This window comes from Acyrthosiphon pisum, chromosome X (assembly GCF_005508785.2).
Source record: "Acyrthosiphon pisum isolate AL4f chromosome X, pea_aphid_22Mar2018_4r6ur, whole genome shotgun sequence".
NCBI classification, from domain to species: Eukaryota; Metazoa; Arthropoda; class Insecta; order Hemiptera; family Aphididae; genus Acyrthosiphon; species Acyrthosiphon pisum.
In genome coordinates, this window is record NC_042493.1 from 71,694,278 (window position 1) to 71,719,975 (window position 25,698).

Consider the following 25,698-nt stretch of genomic DNA (forward strand, 5'->3'; position numbering starts at 1 on the left):
CCCCCCCAAAATCACTCAAAGCCCCCTCAAAAAATAATAGTATACCAGTCTTAAAAGTATGTACCTATAAATTATAATTTAAAAAAAAATTGTTGGGGCTTGAGCCTCCCCTAAACATTTTTCCTAATTGCGCCACTGATTACGATCCAATTCACATTGTATTTACTTATTACTATTTGATGCTCGTTTTTGTCTCGGAAACCTTTAAAAAAAAAAATTGTATGAGGGCGTCAAAATCATTTAAGTACATATTTTTGTATGATTTTATTGGAGTATTAGCGCTTGCAGACGAATATCTTTCGTAATAATCATAATAATAATAATATTAATAGTAACAGTATAATAATAATTTCGGGCCCGTGGTATACACTTTATGGTCGCATGTCATCGTGTGGGTATTAAATTATGAAGAATTCTATATGAACTGTAATTTAATACTTTAAAAGGTTTATTCGTATAATATAGGTATATATATATATATATTAAGTATTATTTTGGATCTACTATATAGAGTTAATAACTCTTTGGATGAAACTCATACGTGGAAGGTCCGCTAAAAGGACTAAAACCGGATTTTTAATTAAAAACTAACGGGACTTCAAAATGTATAGAAAGGTCCCAAAAGATCTATAATATAATATAATACTTTGACCGAGATGCGAACGAATGGAAAATATGTGTTTATATTTTTATCCGATTAAAATGTATATAATATTTAAGTACCATGGGTGGGTTTGGTGGCCTACTTAGATAATGTGTATACCTAAAGTGTAGGTATACGTTTCGATGGCCGACTAGAACCTAACTATTATCGCGTATCATTAATTAATATCTGGATTAGAATATGTACTTAATATAACGCGTTATACTCAGCGTCATATAACGTACTTGCAATATTATACAATATTTTGAGACAAATGTATGTAATTGAATATCGATGTGGTGTGATGTTGTTTGCAGTGAGTCGTGCCATCGGCAAATTCGGCTAGGGCAAAGTGTAGACGAATCGTGCAAAGACGTCAGGGCACGGACAACCTTTGGCGTGGGTAGGTCCCGTCGATAATGCTTATGGAAAGGGTCACTGGACACAGCCGAGTTACATGGAAGAACATTTGGGCGGCGTTAGGGGCACAAGTGGTGGCGGTACAGACGAAGGCTCCACTAACGGTGACAAAATTAAAAGGATACCGCCACCGCCGCCACCGCCGTTGCACCATTTTCAACAGCAACAACACCACCAACAACAACAACAACAAAAACAACAAATGCAGCAACAACAACAACAAATGCAACAACAACAACAAATGCAACAACATCTACAAATGCAACAGCAACAGAATCTTCAACATCATCAACAACAGCTGCAGCAACAACAACGGCATCAGCAACAGCCGCAACAACTACATAATCAACATCAGCAGCAGCAACAACTCCACCATCAACAGCAGCAGCAACAGCATCATCAACAGCAGCATCAGCAGCAACAGCAGCATCATCAGCAACAGCAACAACATCAGCAACAGCAACAACATCAGCAACAGCAACAACATCAGCAACAGCAGCAACAGCAACAACATCAGCAACAGCAACAACAACGACATAATCAGTTGCGCCACCATCAAATGCAGCAGCAGCAGCAGCAACAGCAACAACAAAAACAGCAACAGCAACAACAGCAACATCAACAGCAAAAATATCAACAGTATCGTAACCGTCATCAGTATCCGGCCGTAGTGGCTAACAGCGCCGCATCTGTCAACCCTGCGGCCGCTGTGGCCATCACTACTGCGGCTACCGCAACCGCCGTCAGCTCGACACCGTTTCAGTCAAAGCTTCAGAGGTCCTTGTCCAACACCGCGCTGCACGCCACAGCCACCGTGGCCGCGCCCGCGCCGTACGCTGAGGCCGCCGACCGGTCTGACTCAGGTCTCAGTTCGTCGCGCACGCTGAACTCGGGCGACGAACGGTCTGGGTCCCACTCGAGCGCATTCAGCGGTATCGATGACCACGCGGCCGCCGCATCGCCGCCCAACGAACAACATCAGACGCCGCCGTCTACGTACAACAATATACCCGTCTGGAGAGACCCTCACATGTTGCAGGTACGTGTGTGTTTGTGTGTTTGTGTTTGAGTGCTTGTGTGATGGTGTGATGGCGTGCGCTTGTGTGTGGTTTTATGTCGCATGATCTCTATATGTAAGTAGGGATGTGATTTGTGTTTTCATTAAAATGCACCAAAAATTGCATTCAAACCATTAGAATGCCAAGAGCTTACACAAACCGACGACAATCGAAGACAAAAATTTGTTTTTATACCTTATTGCAGCTACATTTTGAAAACTGTTTTCCCTGGTAAACGTATTTTTTTCAAAACAAAAAGCGTTAGTGAAAGACTACATTTTTAAAATTTAATTCATAACTGCAAATGATGTAAAGTGGTACAATGTGTAAAAACCGTCATAGTGCGTTATTATGTTTTGAATCTGGGGTTCATAATACATTTCAAAATCGTTTCGGTATTCGCATCAAATTATACATAATAAATTTTGTATAATAATAATAATAATAATAATATATAAAATATAAATTATAATAAAAAAATAAATGATTAAATTTACATATTTTACTGCATTTATATGAAACCGACAAAACGACTTAATGTCTTGTAAACTATTAATTACAGTTTTGAAATGTTAAATTGGTATGTAAATCGAAATGTTGCACTATTTAGGTATAGCTGTATAGGTTAAATGACTTAAACGTGTTTTGATTGCTTCGAAACGGCTAAATAATGAACCATACAATCGTGAACTGTCATTGAATACGGTTATATGAATTCAAGAAATTATACAGGTACACCTTATTGACGCATCCGCAAATGCTGTTGATTTTTTGACTTTTTTTTTTCCATTTGAACTTGGATATTAACAATCAAATTTTTATTGAAATTCACACAAGTGAAATCCTATATAATTACTATTTATCGCACACTAAATATGTAATTACTTTAAGTAAATTGTCAAAAAGTTTTTAAAATTATATCGTATTGTGTACCTACCTAGATAGCTTCTAAATCGTTTAAAAATTAAAATGTTTTCGCACATATTATTTTAACCTAGAAATTTTACGATTCGTAGAAACGTGAAAATAGGTCTAGTAATATCGTGCGTTTACAATTATTCAAATATATTATATCTGCAGTAATATGCGAACCGAAATTCGCCGACCGAAAAATATATTGCTGAAGGGTGACGTGATACTACACAATCCGAAGAGGGGAGTACTCGTTTCGGCCGTAGGCAATGAATAATTGGATAGATCATTTAAGCTTATCGTGCACGATCATTAAGAGGACATCGCACTGGCAGGAATTATACTTGTGAATTTGACACACTCCGCGATGCGCACAATCGAGTTTCGATTCGTGTGGCTCGTTTTTTGCATAAATAAGTAGGCTAGCTACTTAATATTTTATTTACGGATTTCGATGTAAAATTAAAAGTGCTACAACATTTACCAAATAATGTAATAAATATTATGTGCTTCACTTTTGCAATATTATTAATTTTTTTCGAAGTACGCAAGACGCGGAACGCTTAATGATGATAAAACATTTTCTAAACAACAAGCCAATTAAATTACATTTTACATAATTTTCTTTGCACATAATAAGTTGCGCGCTACTAAAGTATTATGTTGTACGATATAATAATATATATTGTTATTTTAGTCGACGGAAAACTTTGACGTCACTGCAGTCATTTCTAAGTTTGTTATTTTTCTGTACAGGCGACTTTTGTCTGGCACATGTTAATCATATTCAATATTTTTCTGATACGAATTATTATTTATTACTAACACACAGTAATCTCGAAACGAAGAAACACATTCCATTCTTTTTTTTCCTCACCAAACACTTTGTATAGTTGACCTATAGTAGCTGATTGTATATATCCAGCTACGTAATAGAATTTTTTTTTTTTATTATTATCGATTTATAATTGGTATAATATATGGTTTTTTCTCTACACAACATTGTATGTAATAACTAATAACAGCGGTTTCGTATGAGACGTTTTCTTCAATAATATTAATAATGGTACTTGTTATCGCACTACCAGGCGACTGTCAATCTTGCTCAGACATTTTTTTATGTACCTTAACAAAACTTTCAAACAAAAGTAAATAATAATAATAATAATAACAATTAATCATTCCTTACAATTGATAATTGTAGTAAAAATAATAATTAATATATTCTATAATTTAACACGAATAATATATATAAAAAAAATTAAACAATTTTCTAGAGCGATCCTTATTTAATTTCTTGACCGTTGTTAGATATTTCATTAACGTATTATTTTTTTTATCGATAGTATATAACATGACTAAATAAACTGGCACGATCGCTAGATTACTGCACGCATATTTTATACATATATTATACTTCCCCAGACTTGGAAGAAACACTAATATCATAGAAAAAAATGTTCTTCACATTACAATTATATAGAAATTATACTGTTTCTGCCATGTCTGGGGAAAATGCGCTGTGATAGGAAAAATTGGTTTTTTAGTGATCATGTCTGTTTATTTAGTCATGGTATATAATATGTTTTCGTTATAAAAACTAAAATTGGAATACCACTATTTTAAATATTACGGTGAATACCTAACTCATAATTAAAATTAATTTTAACAATATTTTACAATAACGTTTGAAGACAGTTAGGTACGCCTTATACGGTATTGACACATACATTTGGGCTGAAAAGTTATTAAGTTTTTTTTTTAGTTTTTTAGCAATACACACCTGCTACACGTTAATAATATAATAAAATACAATAATTACAATATAATTCATAAATACAATACACTCAACATTTAAACTTCAGATTATTTTTATCTTTGCTATAAATATATCTTATATATGTAATATATCTTCTACAAATATAACAATATATTTTGTATTTTCGCATACCTACTTGAGTTCCGTGTAATAATATTCCAATAAACCAAGATACAGAGACGTATTGATCTTGAATAATTGAAAATTTTAAAATTAATGTGACTACCCACGAACGATATACCTGGTGTACATTTAATACATTTCGCAGTTGCGGGGGGGATAACAAATACCAAATACAAAAATACCAAATATCTCGAAACTCAAAGAAAACCTACCTATGGCTATATAATAATATTATATTATGTTATAATACAATGTAAACGTTCAAATAATAAATTATATAATATGTACGACGGTTGGTAATTTGCTTTGCACGAATAAATTATAAGTACATACATAATATTGTAAGATATCGATGTAAAATATAGAAATGGCTATTGAAGTTTATTAGTCAAAAGGCTTTTTTTCCCGCATAAAATCCATTTTATAACACGTAAACGACCTCTATTATAGATAATACGTTCGTGAACTTTATACCTATATATATATATTTATTTATGTGTTTATTGTTCCGTAAGCAATAGATTCAATATTTTTAGCAGGTTTAATGGTTTATTTTACTCTCGTCCGTTTCGATATTTCCAGATAATAACCAACCACTGTGTCATGCACGAAAAAATTTAATATATATTAATATTGCGTGTTTAGAAGAACGGACATCTCTTTCGAAATGTGGTCTTATGAATTAAATATTTAAACGTTACTATATGACTAAAAATAATTAAAATATGTTTGTAGGTCCTCTATAATATTATATTCCATTTGTGTTTGTCTCATTTTACGAGACAACTCAAATAGAGCTTGTTTGTTTGCTGTAATTTCCTATTTATCATCAACTCTAAAATATCACTACAACTAAATTAACATAATATGGAAAAATATAGTTGCATCATATTAATGATAGTTTTATAAAATATTATTTTAACACTTGATGGATAATAATTAATCAAAGACATGTATTTCTAATAATGTATGCATGTATAATTAATGTGTGTTGTTTAACAATTAATTAACATTTAATTATTTGTGAGATATAAATTAATTTTCTACTTTCATCTTTCATATTTTATATTTTTTGGTTAGGTTTTGAGAACATAATTTTATTTTTTTGGCCATTTTGTTCGAAAAAACCAAATCATTTTAAATTTATAGGATATCATAAATAATTAATGAACAGCAGCTTAAAGTATCATTCTAACTATTTACAAACGATAATAATATTATAAATAGGTACCTAATATACCTATGTGTAGTAATATTTATAGTTTCGTTCCGTTTATCGAACGTCCTAAGTCCATTATTTAAGTTACTTTTATAACTATAATAAAATTATAAAACAAAATAACTTATTAATACATATTAATAAATATATATATAGTTTATACATATAATTACATATACTCGTATACTACAAAACACACTCTTAATTATTATGGCTGTAAATATATTATATCGATATCATGACTTTTATTTGTAAATTTACTTATTTTATTTATTTATTTGGTAAATAGTAGGCATTATTACTTGTTACTATTCAATTTTCCTCGAAGGTTTTAATAAATCAATATGTTAATTTCAATATCAATATTTTTTCAATGATAAATATATTATGTAAGTTCGAGAAATGTATTCTCGTTTAACTGCAAAGTTCAAAGTAAAATACAAAGAATAATATTTTGTTATAAAGCAATAAATTTGATATTTAAAATAGTTGCTGTTTTTAGAAATAATATTAATATATACAGTTTATTAAAGTTTGTTTTTAAATAAAGAAGATTTTACCAGTTGGAGTCAGGTTAGTTCGTTGTGTTTGAGTTGTGCTGCAAGTAGTTGTTATTACACTACAATTTATTGTGGATGGAAAACTTCTTTTAAACTATAACCATAAGTTTTGTATAGCATTGTACATCCATGAATTAATTTATAAAATACTTTATCATAAGAGGTATACAATATAATATATTCAATGAATTGAGATAAAAAAAATGCTTATTATTATTATTTTTTTTTTTTAAATGGTAATTTACCCTATTTTTAAAGTACAGGTTTTTTTTAATATAAAAAATACATTAAAAATAGAATTAAATTTATTAGATACAAAAGAATAAATATATTATAATTTATGTGTTAATAACTATAATGTGTAATATATTTGTATTTTGTAATCCAAAATTAATAATGAATAAATAAGATTAAATTATAGATACACTTTTATAATACATGATAATAATAAATGATAACCAAAATACAAGTTTATGTGAGCACTGAGCATACACGTAGTTCAGAAGATATTTTAACTTAAGTTTCATGTTGAAATATAATATTTTGGAAATTATATAGGTAGTATATAAAGGTAAAATTTAAAAATAATTAAATTTTCATCAAAGCTTTCCCCAAAAGGAATAAAATTAATATTTTATCACCTCGTTAAAGATAATTAATGGTTTCTGTGCATTAAGGCTGCAAATTATTACTCAACTCTTGAGGTTTTTATGAGATATATTTTCTTTTTAATTCACATAAATGGGAACGTGCTAAATTATACTTTTGCTAATTTGTTATTGCTTTTAGTGAACCAATATCAAATATTAAAAACAAAAAACGTATAAATAAGATCATTTTTATTTGTGCAGTAGTAAATGATAATAATTGAATCTTCTGGTTTGATTTTAATTCACTAAGTCCACGATAAACCGAATGTCAAAAATTCCATATTATATAATATTATATTTAATGCCCTCTTTTATTAAGATTGAAATGTCTCAATTTGTCATTTTTATTTCGTCGCTTTAATCCGGAGTAGAGTTAGCACTATAACATTTATATGTACATATAAATAAAATGGATTTAATGGAATTTAGACGAAATAAAATTTAATAGAACGATTTTTTTCTGCGTTAAATAATTTGATTACGCTACGAGTCTCGATGTCAAATCAACTGTTTACTTTTCAATAATAAATTATTATTTCCATTTCAACAGTATAAATACTTACAAATAGATAACATAATATAGAAATAAACGAACACAAACCCTATAAATCTTCGACTCTTCGACTCTTCAACAAATTATGATAGGTATTTTAGTATTTACTTTTAGCAGATTATTATGTTATATTATTATGATATTTCATATAGGTATATAACATTATATAATATAATAATATGTGCTTATGAAATTATATATTTTACGAGTTTTTTTTTTTATTACAAAGTTTAATATTTATACAAACCTAAGTACCTACATTTTTATTGATTTCAAATATTTGTCTGACTTTTTATATTTTGCTATAAACGGGAAAATAAAATGAATAAATAATATATTAGGTACATATTATATATTATTATTATTATCTCCGAACATTATTTACAACATTTTTATGAACTAAACCATTATTATTAGTTATAGGTCCTCACCCGTTTTACAGTTTGTAAGTATATTATATATTTATAAAAGCCGTTATTCCTTTAAAACTTTAAGAGCTTCAATCGAGAATATTAAATAAAATGTTTTTAATTTATCGTTCAATAATATTATTATTAAAACCAATTCCGTGGGAAATTCGTGTTTGTCAAAATATTATAATCAAATAAACCGGCTTTAAACTGTCGAGAAAAATATCGATTAAAGCTCATTATATAATAATGCGACATAAGACTTGTCTTAAGTAGTATGTAGGACGTATAGGTAGTACATTATACGCGCATTAAAAGTTCATTATGATAACAATATCATTCTTATACAATAAGATAACATTATCATTTCTTTCTGATCATGCTGTTCCGTCGCACTTGTCGGATTCACGTAGGACACGGCGTTATTATCGATGTTTGTTTTGGTGAGAAAAAATAATAATAGCATCCATACTCGGGCAGTGATGATAATGATTATTATTATAATAATAACAACAGAAAACAAATATTATATATAGGTACCTCGCCGGTTTGTCATAGGTAAACTCTCGTCGGGTCGTAAACGGAATACCTCGCCGGTGTCGCGATAAGTCTGTGTGGGGCCCGAGATGCAACCCTCTACAATAATAATACTTAACAACAGTAGGTCGCACAGGGAAACGTTTTATCGCACGTCACGTCCATAATATTACATTATTAAACATAATAATTGCATCAATATTACGTTTCATCGTATAGGTGTTATATACACACACAGCTGCGATCATCATCATCTTAATTTTATATTACGCGTTACGTGCCACGTAAATAATGACGCATTGTATTGTTGTGCGACGGGTAGCGTTTGGAGAATTTAACAAAACCCACGAAATGTTTTATTATTTTGCCCCCGTGTGATTTATCGGTAAATTATTTATAAAGGAAATATATTTTCCGCGCATAATAAGTAGCCTATCTTTCTGTCCCAGTACCTGTCTACAGTGTCTATAAAATCTATGTCCGATCGGATCCACATCATTACCAAACGCCCTTGGGTATAGTATAATGTAAATTTATTTAGGTTATTTTTTTTCTAATAACATAATATAGAGCTTCGTATTTGTTTTGGTATATTATTTTTCAAAAAAAATACCAGCATTTGATCTACAGCTGGACGATGTCAAGGTAATCTACCAAATTTGAATATGTACAAATTATTATTAACATTTATTTTTCATTAGTTAATAAGGATTGTAAAAATAAATCAAATTGTCAAATTTTAACTCATTGAAATATACTGTTTCTTGTCATTGACGACCAGTGCAACTATATATTTTAATATTAAACTTATATTTCACAGGTAACATATACTATCAGAATTCGGTGTAATTTCATGATAATGATCATTTAGGTATAGAATTATAGACATTCTGCGTAAATCCCGTGTATTTTATATTATTATGTAATAACTATAATGGATAACTAATAAGTAATAAATAATAAACACAAACATAATACAAGAGTAAAAGTGCACTTTGTTGACTTAACTGTCACTGTACAGAGGAAAAGTTTGTAGGCAACCATTAGGTTTATTTATACAATTTAATAGATCACCTGTTGCAGTGGAATTACAAGGTACATATATCAGTATTACCTGCTACACTAATGCCAAAACACATCATATTAATAACAATATTCATATTAAGAATTTACACTAAATAGATTTACTTTTATATAGAATTGTTATTAGCGCATGTTTATTGTATGAAAATATGTTGTTAATATTTCTAAGCCTAAATATTATTATTTTTGCACGTTTTATGTTACTGAAATACCTCTGGTTGCACAACGCTGATTGACATTTGCATATATTTGTACGGATAATTATCCGTCTCACTGCACATGAGCATTTTTCAATCATAAAACTTCCATCACGATCAATTTAATATCTATCGACGGCCGACGATCATCGAACGGTGACTTAATGTTTGAAGCTGAATCCTAGTATTTTGGTACATTATAATTATTATTAAACTGCTTTGTGTTTGAATAATCTTCGTCTTATGCGCGTTTGATTTTATAAGCTAAATTATGCCCCGGGTACACATATAATGGTAAAATAGTAAACAAAACAAAATCTCAACTTTCCCATCACAATTGGGACAATCTAAATCGTTTTTATAAATGTATCGTCTCTGTGGGTATCCGGCTTTACAGTCGAAAACCTTTCACAATATCTATATTTTGTTTTATATTATTCTATTGGAATTTATTTACACGTATAGGTTCACATCTGTACTTGTATTAAACATTATACCTGGTTTATATATATCCACGCTCGAGCTCTTGTAGGTAAAATCGATAATAATCGTCACGATGATAGTTCATAATCATGCGATAGTCAACGGGTCGTATTATATTATTATGTTATTAATTATTATCCGTGTCTGTGGGTCGCCCAAACAAAACTGAACATTACGTTCTCATCTTGCGGGGTGCTCACAGGTACTGCTGCCGCATCGTTTGTGTAAAATAATTGAATAATAATACATAATGCATGTGCTGTTGTTTACCACCAACTCACTGTTATATCGCGTTTTCCAGTCGTCGAACGGTCCCATAAGACACGTGGACAGCGTTCAGCATCAGAGCCTTTTCATGTCGAACACGGCGCAAATGCCACAGATGATGATGCCCTATCAGCCTTTCCACCCACCGTCTGTCGGGCCTCCGCCAGCGATGCCGCCTCAGACTCCAGCGCCGTCTGCGATGCAGCCGACCATGGGCGCAGCCGGAGGAATGCTGTGGAAACCGCCTACCGTTCCCGTGGCAAACGGCAACAATAATTCGACGGCGGCCAATAGCTATTACCACCATCATCGCCCCAACGAACAGCAGCAACTAAATAGCAGGTACAACCTAACGTTAAATAATTGAAAAGTTAATTTTTCTAATTAATTTCAAAAAATAATATGTTACCTAAGTTAAAATCATGTTTATACTTATCACATAATAATATATTCTATAACTAGTTAAAACGTATTCTTTGATAATTTTTTTTGTTTAATCACTCCACAATCAATGATTTTAGATAGGTATAAATAACGAAATAAAATATATTCGTAGATAGTAATTTAGTTGTTACAAACGTGTACCTTATAAGGTGGGATTGGATGCATTTTTAATCGAACACTTGTTCGGTATTCTAAAATATTGAAAGTTCCATAATCACTATATTCGTGAGTATTGTGACCCTTATAGTAATTAAAAAAAACTTGACTGAATTAAATTAATATTTTTCTTTATATTATTACATCTTTGAAATTTTAAAGTTGAATATTTAACTAATAGTTAAACTATTAACTTATACATTCTTAACGTTGACTTAACTTAACTAGGTATCTCAAGTTAATTATTTTCTTTAACTTTACTGTCTTTGATTATTTTGTATTACAGAGATGGACAAGTCATTGTAAAATCCAATTTTATTGCATTATAATTCAAAAATGTTTTGATTATTATTGAATTGTGGTTGACGTATAGTTTGTGCATTATATTTTTTATATTTATTCCAAAATACATAAACAATATTACTGCGATACTATCATACTTCTATAATTTTATGTTCTACATCTTGGCTCGTTATCACATATTATATTGCTTTTGTTTCAATGTTTGGAAAATATTTAGTTTATTTTTTAATGAACGATAACGGCGTATAAAATATTTCAAAACCTTTCGATGAATATCCTAATCTTGATATTGTTATCATTGTTTTTTTTATGTAATTAGAGAAACAATAGTCTTTTCAGCTTATAAAATACTTAGCTTAAAAATACCTACCTATTAACTTACAACTCTAGAATGAAATAAAACGATCACGGGTGGTTGATCGAATTCATATTTTGTAAAGTTGACAAACGTGAATAGGTTTTCTTAGAGAAGTTTGCAAACACTGAAATGTACACATGACAAACTGACAAATATATTATAATATCGCTGTATAGTTGTCAGTTATAATAATTGTCGTCTCAAATAAAATATATCGCACATTTACCTACGACGTAAAAACCGAGACATACCATGTTCAGATTTTCGAATAACGAGCTTGTCTGCAAGATTATATTATGTTGTCTATCATGCATCGTTTTCTTTATTTTTCGCCGCAGAGGAAATGCGGAAAAGGACGTTTACAAAGAAACGAAAAGAGCCAAACAGCCGCCGTACGCACAAGGCCCTGCCGGGGGTGGCAAAAACAGGAGCGGAGGTGTGCCCATCGAGAACGTTTCGAATAACGAGTACGGGCAGGTGGAAATCGAACGGCTGGTAAACCGTCACCAGAGAGGCAATCGCGAACATACCGAAAAGCAACAAGCCGAGGCAGCTGTCCATCAGCATTTCGAGGAGAGTCTGAAACTTGCTCAGCAACAAAGGGTAAGAGTTTCGATTAATTACCCTTCATTTTTTCTTATAATTTCTTTAGTGTTTATATTGTTATACTTTTGCAACACATTATTAATTCCCCGAAGATTGTATTTTAAGACCAATGTATAAAGTTGCTTCGTTTATAATGCAAAAAGCTATACATTTTTCATTATTTTTTTTTTTTTTGTTTTACTTCAAACTTACGTCGAATTAAACAAAAGCAGCAGAAATATGTATTGGTTTATACTTTTCATCCACCACTCACTACAGTGTCTTAATAAATTATCTAAAACCTAATCTTGCAAACATAACGAAAAATACTAGCGTACAAAAATATTTTGCTAATAATAAAAAAATTTTGATTGTTTATACTTTTATAAGTAAAATAATAATTTGTACCACTGACAATTGCAATGTCTTTCACTGGTTACTACAAATTTTGAATATTATGTGTAGCTAATATGAAAATTAAGAAATAAATAATATGTAATATAGGTACTAATGTTTATTTTTTTGTATTGCTTATGTTTAAGAGGTCTCTTTTAGAAGTAGAGTAAATCGATATATTACGAAACTTAATGGTAAAAACATTATAATATGCGTTTATCACTCGTTTTTTATGGTATTTAAATTTTTAATCAAGTCATTAGTAGGAAAAAATATATTAAAAATTCTCATAACTCCCTTAAAAATTAAAGTATCGTAGAAACCTTATGACCAAAAGACAAATAATATTTTTACCCAGAAGTTTCATAAAATACTTCGTTATTAATGCTTACTTCACAAAATTGGAACTACTGAACATATAATATATATTATGTGCTAAGTTGTATTGCTGTACGTTTGTAAGACGGAGACAATATAGGCAGGTCCTCTTAATTACTGCTCGTTGTTGTTCAACAAATATCCTCGTCTTAAAAATAACCCTCTACAATAAAATCAAACTAAAACTTATCGCTAAAATGTCATACGAGTACAAGCTGTACATCTCTTATATAGGTACTTATATACTTTTCGTACACTTATATCGTATAAATATCTTAAAATACCATGAATCTTCCATATAAATCAAAGAAAATGGTTTTTACATTTGTTTTTCTTTAAATAGATACCGTATTTTTCTATTATTTTTGACATATTGGTACTTTATAATATGTGATCGTTTATGTAAAATTCGGAAATATGATACTAATATCTTATAGCATGATAACCGCCCTGGGGATCTTTTCTGATATTATCGACAAATGTAATCAAAATACCGTTATTTGTCAAAAGTCTAAAATACAAAAGGTATTTAGCTCATGGTCAACCTAGCATTACATGTTTTAAACGCGTTATGTAGATAATATACATTAAAATATCAATAATAGTCACAAATGAATCCTTATGGGTAATATAATGTAAATATTATCTGAAAAATGTTTTGTCTTATATCATATAAGGTAATTTTTATAATATCTAAATATACCTTTATTACTTACATGAATATTGCAATTGAAATAGTTGGCATTTTGAAACCATCTATTCCCAAATTCATTAAACCAGTGGTGTATTTAGGTTTTGTCTTGAGTTGGGCGATATGGTTTTATCCAGTAGCGACTAACTTCCTCCACGTTACCTTAAATTATATTAACTTTTTAGCAACATAAATACAAAACACGTTACCAAAATTCTAATATTATATAACATAATAGTATTTTACTTGTGATTAAATGTTTTGTTAAGATAAAATTTCTATTACAAATATATGTGGTATTTAAGCAATATTTTTATTATTATATTATCCATAATATTATGCAAAAATAAATATTTACAATTTGACGTAGGTATAATATCTATAACACAAAATCAAGTCTTCTTTTTTTGAGACTTAAAGCTCATATACGTTACTTCGTTTGGTGTTATTATGAGTGATCGTTAACATGCTAATAAGGCCTACCCATTTAGTCTGTTTTAATAACTAGAATATATTATACTTATTAATAATTATATCTCAATAACAAATGTGAAAAAAATATATTTACTTGTATTATAATGTTTTTTTAGATAGGACTTAATCCTCTTTAAATATCGCACAAATTACTAAATAAAGATAATTTACTAATACACCTTTCTTTTCCATGCGATAAATATACAACAGATAATTGGATACCTTGCAATATAATATTTATAGGTTCACAAATCGTATTAAGTTTTTTGTCGATGAAACTACTAGTGGTAGTTATATTATTTTTAACACGTTGATGGACAGTCTCGTGGCCGCCGTCGAAAAAAAACCATCCTTAAAACGCCAATTTTCATTACTGCTATAGCAGTAATGCTTTTAGTACTGCTGTAGGGTTTTATGCTGTAGGGCAGTGCAAAATTGTCCGCTAAGATGTCGGGGGACACAACAATCTATCCCCTCATAAGACACCATTGAAAATATCACTGCTATAGCAGTAATGACAATTTTTGGAAGGTTTTTATGATACTGCTATAGCAGTTATATTTAAAAATGCCCCACGACATCAACTTTTAACATTACTGCTATAGCAGTACTGCCCATCAACGTGTTCTGCATCCCTAATCTGAAATACAAATCTCACGAAAATTAATGTAGCAATGGATTTTTAGCATAAACGTTTAATAGAAAACTAAAAATTGTTACAGTAACACAAGTTTTGAAAAATTAACAATATGTATATTAAATAAATATTTTTTTCTCTAATCATTGATAAAGTTGATAGTATCAACTTTATCAATTATTAAGTCTTGTTCTTAAAAATACATATCCCATCAATAATTTATCGTGAAAAAAACAGTCTGATTAAATTACACAGCTCAAAAAAAACATTACAGTTTACAGCAGATATTCTATTTAATAACAAAGTGCTCATTGTATTTTATTTTATTTGTATTAGATAATTAGTTTTATCTTTACAAGAGAACGTATAAAAGAAGATCGTCTTAAAAGAAACATATATTTTAATCTTTATTGAAAAATAAATGTCATATTCAGTATGAAATTAAATAATTAGTTATACGCTCGTCATTATTTATTTTTACTTTTATTGTACGTTTTAAATTATAGGTACCTAATAAATACATAATACCTTAATAATAGTGTACTTACATTATTCCCAATAATGATTTTAGAAACAAACATAAATATGAGCAGGGTCAAAAAAACCCATGTATATAATTATAATATACATATATGTATATATATATATATATGCGTGTGTGTGTATGTGTGTGTACGTAAATATTATTATTGAATATAATAACATAAAGGTTTGCTATGTTTACAGCTATATTTATTGTATTTGAAGAGACATCCATATCAAATATTACCCAATCGACCCTATAATTTATTGACAGTAATGTGATTCATCTAAATTCTATATTGCATTCTTAAATGTATGAGGGGATGTTTGCATTGTTCTCTTTAAATTAGTCAAATGTATATAAAATAAATATGTATTCAATCTGAATCCAATCATGCAGCCCCTATCGTTTCTCAAAATATATAAATTATGTTTGAAAAAAGTTCCTATATAAAATATAACTTTATTTAAATATTATTTTTATCAGAGAACCAATTGGATATCAAATTTGCCTTCTCCACCGAAAAATGTGTACCCAAGTCAAGGATCTAAGACTCAAGATACATCTAAGCAAAGACATACATCTCTAAATGGGGCAAATCAAACCACCAATCATCGAGGAGTCGATGATTGGAAAGAAAATAAAAATAAATATGCGCCGACCAGATCAACACCGGTTGGTCCATCATCTTCTAGACCTTCAACCGTAAGTATACATTTAAATAGACTAAAGGATAGTTAAAAATGTATTTTTTAGTTAAACAATATTTTTTATGAAATCAAATTTATTATCAATCAAACAATGTTAAAGTTAGAAAATTAGTATAAAAACTTGGTGTGTTGTAATTAGAAAATTCTAATTTAAAAAACAATTCTGAGAAGATCTCAATTCGTTAAGTGTTTGTAATTTTTCAAATTTCAAGTGTTCTCAAAAGTTAATTATATAAGTTAATAAGCATTTTCATGGAAGCTTAAGAACAAATAATAAAAAATATTAATTGGAATTATGAGTTTTAAATATATAAATATTGTATATTATATATTTATTTAGGTAGTTACGTTATGTTATGGTATACTAGAAATCTGTGATTAAAGTCTTAAATCATGCATAGTCACGAACATTTTCAACAAAAAAATATAAAATTAATATTATAATCCCGTTTTTCTCAGAACAGAATAAATTTTTTTTTTTATTTTATCGATAGACTATAATACGCGAGCAGTCTGTTTTCATAAAAAAAAATAAAATTTACTTTGTATTTTTCATATGCACAAAACGTAAATATCAATAATACATTTTATTTTTGGAAATGTTTATTTAACTATTATTATTATTTATATGTTCATAGCAGCAAGCGCACTATAGAAGTCGGACCGTTCCTATATCGAATTTCGATCATGAAAATGTATTAAACAATACCAACGATGGTGGAAACCACAATAATATGATCTCGTATGCTCCTTACATGAATACAAATCATGTGTACGCACCTCCTTCCAATTCATCAGTGATAGTTAGAAACGAGTCTTCGTACAAAAACTCATCGATGCCTGCGCCAGAAGCTTATTTGTATAATCGTACTCCTACTATCCTAACAGTTCCCGCTGTAAAATTAGATAATAAAGAACCAAAACAAGCCAAACCAATGCATTACTCCAGGACATCATCTTCTTCGGTGAATACTAGTCAATTAAAAGGTCACAACTCTTCTCCGGAACAACATCATCCTGGGCCTCTGTTAAATACACATGGTCGTTATGCTTTATATCCACCTCAAACTGATCATGCTCAAAGAGATTTAGACACGCCTCCTCCAGCACACTTAAATGCAATGATGTCTAGTGCCCTTCCAAAATTTGTACCTGTCGCAGTACCAATTGATGATCTCCAAACGGAAGCATTAGATCTAGTTATGATATGTAATAAAGCTACACCTGAAACTGATGTTCCTTTATATTTAAATTCTAACTACAAAAATGCCAAACCAGATCCTCAAGATACCACAAATACAAATGATATAAATGTTTGTGTCAAATCTAAAAAACATAACTATTTAGAAATGTATTTGCCTGTTAACGATAATGTGAGCTCACCATTGAACACATTAATAAGCAATTCGACTACCAATTCAGCAATCTTAACGACAACACTCTCATCGACCAACTCTATAATTTTGCCGTCTACTGTTTCAACGAGTAATCCAACAAGCAAACCAAAAACAATTTCAACAGCTAATTTGATAACTGTCCCAATTTCCATTCCGTCTACTGTTTCAAAAATTGATCCAAAGACTATCCCAACTTCCATTTCATCTACCATTTTACCTAATTTGACAATTATTCCAACTTCCATTTCAATATCCCAGTTTACAGCTTCAACAGAGATTCCAACAATTACTCCTGCATCAATTTCAAAAACCGCATCATCAACAAATGTTACAACAGAAAGTTCGGTGACAACATCTTCAAATATCCCAATCACCAACTCGACTACCTATGATTCTTCTCCATCTACACCTCCTCCAGTGCTAATGCCTGCCACGTATACAGAAATGTCTAGTGGAATAAAAACCCATCATCACAAGTTAAAGAAAGCATGGTTACAACGCCATGTATGGGCAGAAGATTTAAAAGAAGCAGGCGTCAATATTGACCAAAATCCATCACATTCTTTCTCTCAAATGGACGATACTCCTCCAGTCTTACAATGTGAAATTACCAAAAAAAGAAAAATTTCCAAAAACTCGTCGGACGATAATATTGAGGCAACATTGCCTCCTGTAATTTTGCCGTGTACTTCGTACTCAGAACCGTCGACATCATCAGGTAGTGGGACCAAAAAGTGTAAGAAAAGAAAAGTTTCTAATCCTGCGATACCACCGGAAAATAAAGGCACAACAGACAATGACAAGCCTTTAGATACGGAAAAGAAAGTTCCACCGATTAAGATTCCTAAAAAAAGAGGAAGAAAACCAAAGGTTGTTGTAAGTATACCTTTGAAAAAAGGAAAAAATAATGACGGTGAAGTGCGGTTTTTTCAATCGGGCCCATGTTTAAATGCTGGGCCAAAGATACATAAATGTCGAGAATGTCGTATATTCATAAACAATAAGAAAAATGATTTAATGACGCAAGATGAAATTGATAACATATTTTGTCGGTTCTATGCATTTCGTCGGTTGTTCACAAACAAAACTGGGCAATTAATGAATGCTGGGTTTCCCGATCCTTTCTTGGATATTACTGAAGTAAGTTCATGCCTATTATGTTTAAAACTCAAGGAACATAATTTATTAATTAAAAATTTATTTTAGGATGATGCGAATCTTTGGCTACCTAACCCAAAATGTCCACCAAGTTCATTAGATGTTGAAGTTGCAAAAAAAGTGTTAGTTGAGGCTGGTCGTCAATTTTGCTATTTAGTAAAAGAAGAAAATAAAGCTCTAACTCTGTCACCATATTTCCAAGGTAATTAATTTCACGTGTTAAAAGTGAATTTAAAAATTATATTTTATTTGTTTTGCAGGCAAACCTATTGCGTGGAAAAAAGCAGCTAATGGTGTGAGGGAAATGTGTGATGTTTGTCTTACGACTATTTTTAACTACCACTGGGCCTGCGCAAAATGTGGTTTTGGTGTTTGCATCGATTGTGTTAAGGTATATAATATATATATTTATTTATTTTTAATAATCGTTTATCTTAAACGTATCAATAATTTTTTTCTAGTTATTTTATACTATTCCTTATAAAAGATTTAACAATGTGTGCAGTTGAAAAATAATGCAACTACATACCAATACATTTATTAAAAACTTATATGAGACTTGTTTAAGAAATTATAATTTTATTTTAGTACCTATCTAGCTTTTAATATTAGTTAATACTATGTGTTCTCGAGTGAATGCTACTTAAATACTGTAAACATATAGTCTAAATTAAAAACAAAATAATGCACGGTTAATTTATTAACTCACAATACTGAAACCAAGAAATCATAAAAATTTAATTGATTTAATACCCACAGAAGTATCTATATATTATATAAGTATCAGTATTTTTAATTTTTAATGGACGGTTTGTATTTATTCACACGTTTCATTACATAAATTGATGTTAAGTAAAGTATTATTCACGTGTTCGTTTTGCTTACTTTTTTATGCTAAATCGAATCACATATACGAGGGATACGTTTGGTTTTAAATATTTTCACCAAACAATATTATACTTATATAACTAACACAAATATATTATGGTTGTTGTGCAGGCGCGTCTCAATGGCTCGTCAGAGTTGCCAAACGCCGCGACTATGACTAAGAAGGACCTGCGAGAGAAGGACACATTCACGTGGATGACATGTAACAGCAAACATAATCACGACGTTGAGCGGCTCATGCTTACACAAATCGTAGCCAGTGACTCGATGGACGTTGTATTCTCTGAATTACACAAAGTCAGTACTTTGTGGAACCTTGCAATAGAATGTGGTTGTCCAGACCATCCTTTCCCTGAGACACCGGTAAATATTTATTTCTATTTAAAATTTGAACGATTTTTAATTATATGGTAATATATTATTAGTTAAAGTTGAATCTATATATTGAAACAATATATTTTTTTTTTTAACTTCACATATTTTATAGTCAGCTCATCTGTATTTAATAAATGTTACAAAATCTAAGATAATTCATTATTTCTATGAACAACTTAAACATTTTAAATAGTGTTGCAAAGCTCATGATCATTTTAGAACGTGATGATTTATTATATATTTTGTTATATTTGTTATATACTACTATATTGTGCTGAAATGAACGAAGAGGGACGAGTGTCAAAATCCGGTCTTTATAAGGGATCTTTAGTAAGGGGCATTATTTGGGCAATATATAATTTCATTACCGCCGCCTATATCATTTGTGTTAGTCGTCAATGTTGATTAGTGTGAGTGGGATTGTATGCAGGTACCGGACTATCTAAGTATATGTGTGGACATATCAACGGCACTGCTGTCTAAAAATGAACAGTATGATTTTTTGATAAAAACACGCATTACAGGAACAATTCTCGCACATCATAGAGTTGTCTAATTTGATTATTGTTTTTTTTTCGGTAGAATAAGGATGATTTTCTACAGTGCGCATTGGACTTTGATTTTCGATGCTTAAAACAAACATAGTAAAAATGACAAAAATTGTTCGTATTGAAAATCGTATAATATGGTTTAGAAATAGTTTTTAAAATTCATGTCCTGTAAAAAGAGTTTCTCTATCCAAAAAAAAAAAAAATATATTATCAATATCTGACCACTCTACGAGGCTTGAGAGTTTTTCATACAAGGTATGTTTTTGAGCAAAAAACAGGTCACGTGCATGTCCCTTAATTTGGATCATTATAATATATAGGTAAAAAAGAAGTTTATTGCACGCTTATAAAGTCTCAACTTCTAAAATACTTATTATTCTTTAGATTCAGCTTTGTGTTATATTTTTCGTGCCTGAAAACAATTTATTTTTTTCCAATCTAGGTACTAAGAAATATGGTTTATTTTCTCAATACTATTATTACCTAATTATATAGTTATAGGGCCCTAAGGTTTGAATGTATTATATGTATAAATATGCTCAAATATATATCATATACTATCACTATAATATGTCTTTTCTGTATTTTAAGGGCGATTCCAGTACTGATGACGACGATGACAATGTGCCTTCAGTATCACAGGCAAGCACTTCAAATACTGAGAACTCTCAAATCAGTCTTACTGAAAATTCTGAAAACAGTTCTGCTGAGAACTTGAAAAACGAATCTGCTGATAAATCAAAAATTAAAATGTCTGAGGACTCTCAAAACATTCCTGCCGAAGGTTCGAAAATCAATGCTGCTGAAAAATCTAAGAAAAGTCTTGCTGAGAGCTCATCGGGAAATATTGCCGAGGAATCAAAGAGTCTTTCCCAAAATGCTATTAACATCGAACCGCAGATTGCCGGGGTAAAATAAACGCATGCAAATTAAATCATTGTTAAATTATTTATTATTTATCTATTTTCGTTTGTGTTCCATAGTGTTCAAATGGCGGACGAGTGAGTGTACAATCTCATCCGAGAAGGAGAGGGCAGGCTCTTAAACACTTTGTCCGTAAGAAAAATAAATATCTGAAGACTATTCCACGCGAGCCGCTTCCGCCACGTGTAATGACACTGGCAGAGAGCCGAGAATTTTTTCCGAACAATCCCCATACATGGCTATGTGAGGGAAAACTGTTGAGACTTTTGGATCCCGAAGATCCTACTAACTGCGATATGTTTCAAGTAAATTCTTATTCAGTTATTCATATATATAAATAACTACTGGTATAAAAATGTGTAATCGTAATCAAAATGTTCGCATCGAAATTGATGGTCGTATTGTATTGCGCGTATTTGTATTAATGTATTATGTTTACTTTAGTCGTGAAATAATATGTTGAATAAATTACTGTTTTGACTACCTCCACGTATTTAACGGAAATTGATTGGTGCTTTGTAGGAACAGTGGAAAAGAGGTCAACCAGTGATGGTCAGTGACGTGGGCCAAAGGTTAAATCCGGAACTGTGGAGTCCTTATTCGTTTAGTCGTGACTTCGGTGAATTTACCAACGACTTGATTGACTGTGCAACTGGTATGCTTGTCGAGGGTAAGACAATGAAACAGTTTTGGGATGGTTTTGAGGACGAAAGCAAGCGACTTAAAGGTTTGGATGGTAAACACATGTTGTTGAAACTAAAAGACTGGCCAGTTGGCACTGATTTTGCGGACACCTTACCTGAAAGGTAACTATTTTCTTAACGTTCGATGTATCTCCAGTTTTCTTATGATTACTTGAACAGTAAAATCAATCTAATGTATTTAGCGTTTTCCGATACAGATTTGATGATCTAATGAGAGTATTGCCGTTAAAAGATTATACTCTACGCGACGGAAATCTTAATTTGGCCGCTAGATTACCGGCATGTTTTGTACGACCAGATCTTGGGCCAAAAATGTACTCAGCTTACGGGAACGCTGGAAATCGCGATTCCGGAAAACGGTTAATGAGTACAACTAATCTACATTTGGACGTATCGGATGCAGTTAATGTAATGGTGTATGTGGCTATTTCGCACAAGAGTGAGAACCAAGACGAAGCTGATCATGAATGGCACGTAAAGGGTAAGTACCTAATATTAACAATAATATTCATGCACAAAAGCAAATTGATATTTTCCTATTCGATATACATAATTTATATCTTTGTCTTGCTGCGATAAGCTCTGAACTCCGTAAGACGCTTCTTTTTCTTTGTGACACTTGATGAACTCATCAGTTGCTCTAGTGACATAGTTCATACGTTTTAACATAGTAATGATTATGATGAACACGTGAATATAATAAAATAATTATTTTCTTGCAAATTAAAAGTCATGTTCGTGATACCAATGTCTTTTCCAACACGGAAAAGTTTCTTTGTCCTTTTATTATTGTAATTTGATAATTATATTACAGCAATCGTATACTTGAAGATGCTGAAAAAATGTTCACTTGACTGACTAGTCTAACTTGTAAAGTGTATGCAAAGTTAATTTTTGTCTTTTATATTATTTATTTATGTTGCTTTTTCTTTGACGTTTACTTGTATTTTTTTTGGTATAAAAATGTCTATTTTATAAAATTATGATGATAAATTGTAATCAATGTTCAATATTCTATATTATTTTGTAGTTGATTTAGTTGGTTAATTTAGGAATGTATTTTTTTAGTTTGGTCTTATACACACCTACAGAATTATATCGCTATGGTCAGTCTATTTATTTGCCTATAATATTTTGGACGTTTCAGAAGCGTATCGGGCGATCGACGAGGCTGGCTGTGACATGGCAAGTAGGAGACGGGCCCGCGAACCCAAAGAGTTGCCGGGAGCTGTGTGGCACATTTATCACGCCAAGGACGCAGACTCGATACGTGACCTGTTGAACAAAGTGAGCGCCGAACGCGGTGAACCACTGGAACCTAACCACGATCCCATCCACGACCAATCCTCATACTTGGATGCAGATCTCAGGGCGCGGTTGTATACTGAATACGGTGTCCAGGGTTACGCGGTGGTACAGTGTCTAGGTGACGCCATATTCATCCCGGCCGGAGCCCCACACCAGGTACAACACGTGTTATAATATAACAATAATAATAATAATCCATCATATATTTTATAAATTATGGTCAACATAATACTATTGCCATTATAACATACCTACCACAGAATTCCACCATATAATGTTTTGACTTTTTTTTACTATACGAAATACGTCATGCTTCTTCGAAATTTGTTCACCAACACACGATAATATAATATTGTAATATTATATTATAAACATAATATTTATTATCATTTATCACTCTCATTTGACGCTAAACGTGCTTGTGTGTCGTTTTCAGGTGAGAAATCTGCACAGCTGCATCAAGGTTGCTGGTGACTTCGTGTCACCTGAAAACGTATCTCAGTGTTTCCGGTTGATGAACGAGTTCCGCGAACTGTCCAGCAACCACATTAATCACGAGGACAAGCTGCAGATCAAGAATATCATGTTCCACGCGGTTAAGGACTCGATTTCGGTATTGTTGCACGAAAATCTGGAAGAACGGCAGGAACAACAGGAACCGGAAGAGGAACAGGAAAAGAAGGAGTAAATGCGTATTGATTATTATTTCTGTCTATGGTAATTTATCATTATTTAATTTTGACCATTATTATTTTTTCTCTCATTGTTATTGCATATTATATTAATTTGTAAATAATCTATAAATGACATTTAATTTTATCCCGTTATAATATTACTATTTTTAATATAGTATATATAAATTAATAAAAGTTAATACTTACTTTTTTTAATATAAATATATACATAATATATATTTATATTATATTACGATAAAAAACGAATCATACCTATATTTTATTTTGGCGCTCTCGGGAGCAACACAAAGGGGTTTTTTCATTAAATTATATATTTGTTTTTTTTTTTTAATTTTTGTGATAATATGACTTCTTGTATCTAGAACTTTAAGTTAATATTATTATTTTATTTGTATTATTATTTTCTATGTTTGAATTTGTTAACATCATATTTTAGTAATATGCAATATTAAAACGATATATTATATCATTAATTGGAAAAAAATACACAAAAACAAGTTACAGTACAATTTATACAAGAAATGTCGATTTTAACAATATATTAATTTTTTTGTACGTTACTATTTATATTATTTATTTATTTTATTATCTCGTACATTATATTTTTTTTCCAAACCACAAAAACATTGCATGCCATTATATTTTTCCAAATATCCCAATAATACCTATGGTAATATAATATAATATTATGTTCGCTATTCACGGTATATTATCTATTGCCATTTGTTCCTTTTATTATAGCATTACCAATATCAATAATCGGACGCACTTAATTTCGATTTTAATTTTTGTTTTTTTCATTGTGTTTCTTTTTTTCTTATACAGTCATCTCATAACAAAATCGCACGCATTAATTAGATATCTACTACGATTTATTCTCTACGTTATTTTTGCATGTTGGTTATTTATAATGTAATATTATAATTTATTATTTTGGTATCGTGTGAGTGAACATTAAGCTCACCTATACCCTATCATACCAATAACGCACACGCACACACAAACATTACACACAATATATTTTATAATATTAAAGTGTTTGAACAACAATGTTGACATTAGTTTGTAATCTTCCGTATAAAGGATTTAGATTTAATTTGTTTATTGTG

The 25,698-nt window shown here is 30.7% G+C and overlaps 2 protein-coding genes across 5 annotated transcripts in view; both read left to right on the forward strand.

The window, feature by feature from the left end:
• Nucleotides 1–24,701, forward strand: part of LOC100167724 (lysine-specific demethylase 3A) — a 65,412-nt gene extending 40,711 nt beyond the window's left edge. Inside the window, exons 2-15 of one of the 4 annotated variants that reach the window (XM_008188375.3) lie at nucleotides 961–2,102; nucleotides 10,969–11,276; nucleotides 12,534–12,798; nucleotides 16,366–16,584; nucleotides 17,228–19,126; nucleotides 19,193–19,346; nucleotides 19,405–19,535; nucleotides 20,144–20,395; nucleotides 21,550–21,867; nucleotides 21,942–22,187; nucleotides 22,405–22,688; nucleotides 22,784–23,067; nucleotides 23,734–24,050; nucleotides 24,331–24,701. In XM_008188375.3, the coding sequence (XP_008186597.2) occupies nucleotides 1,101–2,102; nucleotides 10,969–11,276; nucleotides 12,534–12,798; nucleotides 16,366–16,584; nucleotides 17,228–19,126; nucleotides 19,193–19,346; nucleotides 19,405–19,535; nucleotides 20,144–20,395; nucleotides 21,550–21,867; nucleotides 21,942–22,187; nucleotides 22,405–22,688; nucleotides 22,784–23,067; nucleotides 23,734–24,050; nucleotides 24,331–24,582 (5,931 nt within the window). In that variant the 5' untranslated portion in view covers nucleotides 961–1,100 and the 3' untranslated portion in view covers nucleotides 24,583–24,701. Of the gene's footprint in view, nucleotides 1–960; nucleotides 2,103–10,968; nucleotides 11,277–12,533; nucleotides 12,799–16,365; nucleotides 16,585–17,227; nucleotides 19,127–19,192; nucleotides 19,347–19,404; nucleotides 19,536–20,143; nucleotides 20,396–21,549; nucleotides 21,868–21,941; nucleotides 22,188–22,404; nucleotides 22,689–22,768; nucleotides 23,068–23,733; nucleotides 24,051–24,330 lie in introns of all 4 variants that reach the window. The other 3 variants (XM_029488951.1, XM_029488950.1, XM_029488952.1) reach the window with 3 other exon arrangements.
• Nucleotides 1–25,698, forward strand: part of LOC100575399 — a 149,540-nt gene that overhangs the window by 46,582 nt on the left and 77,260 nt on the right. The window lies entirely within an intron of this gene.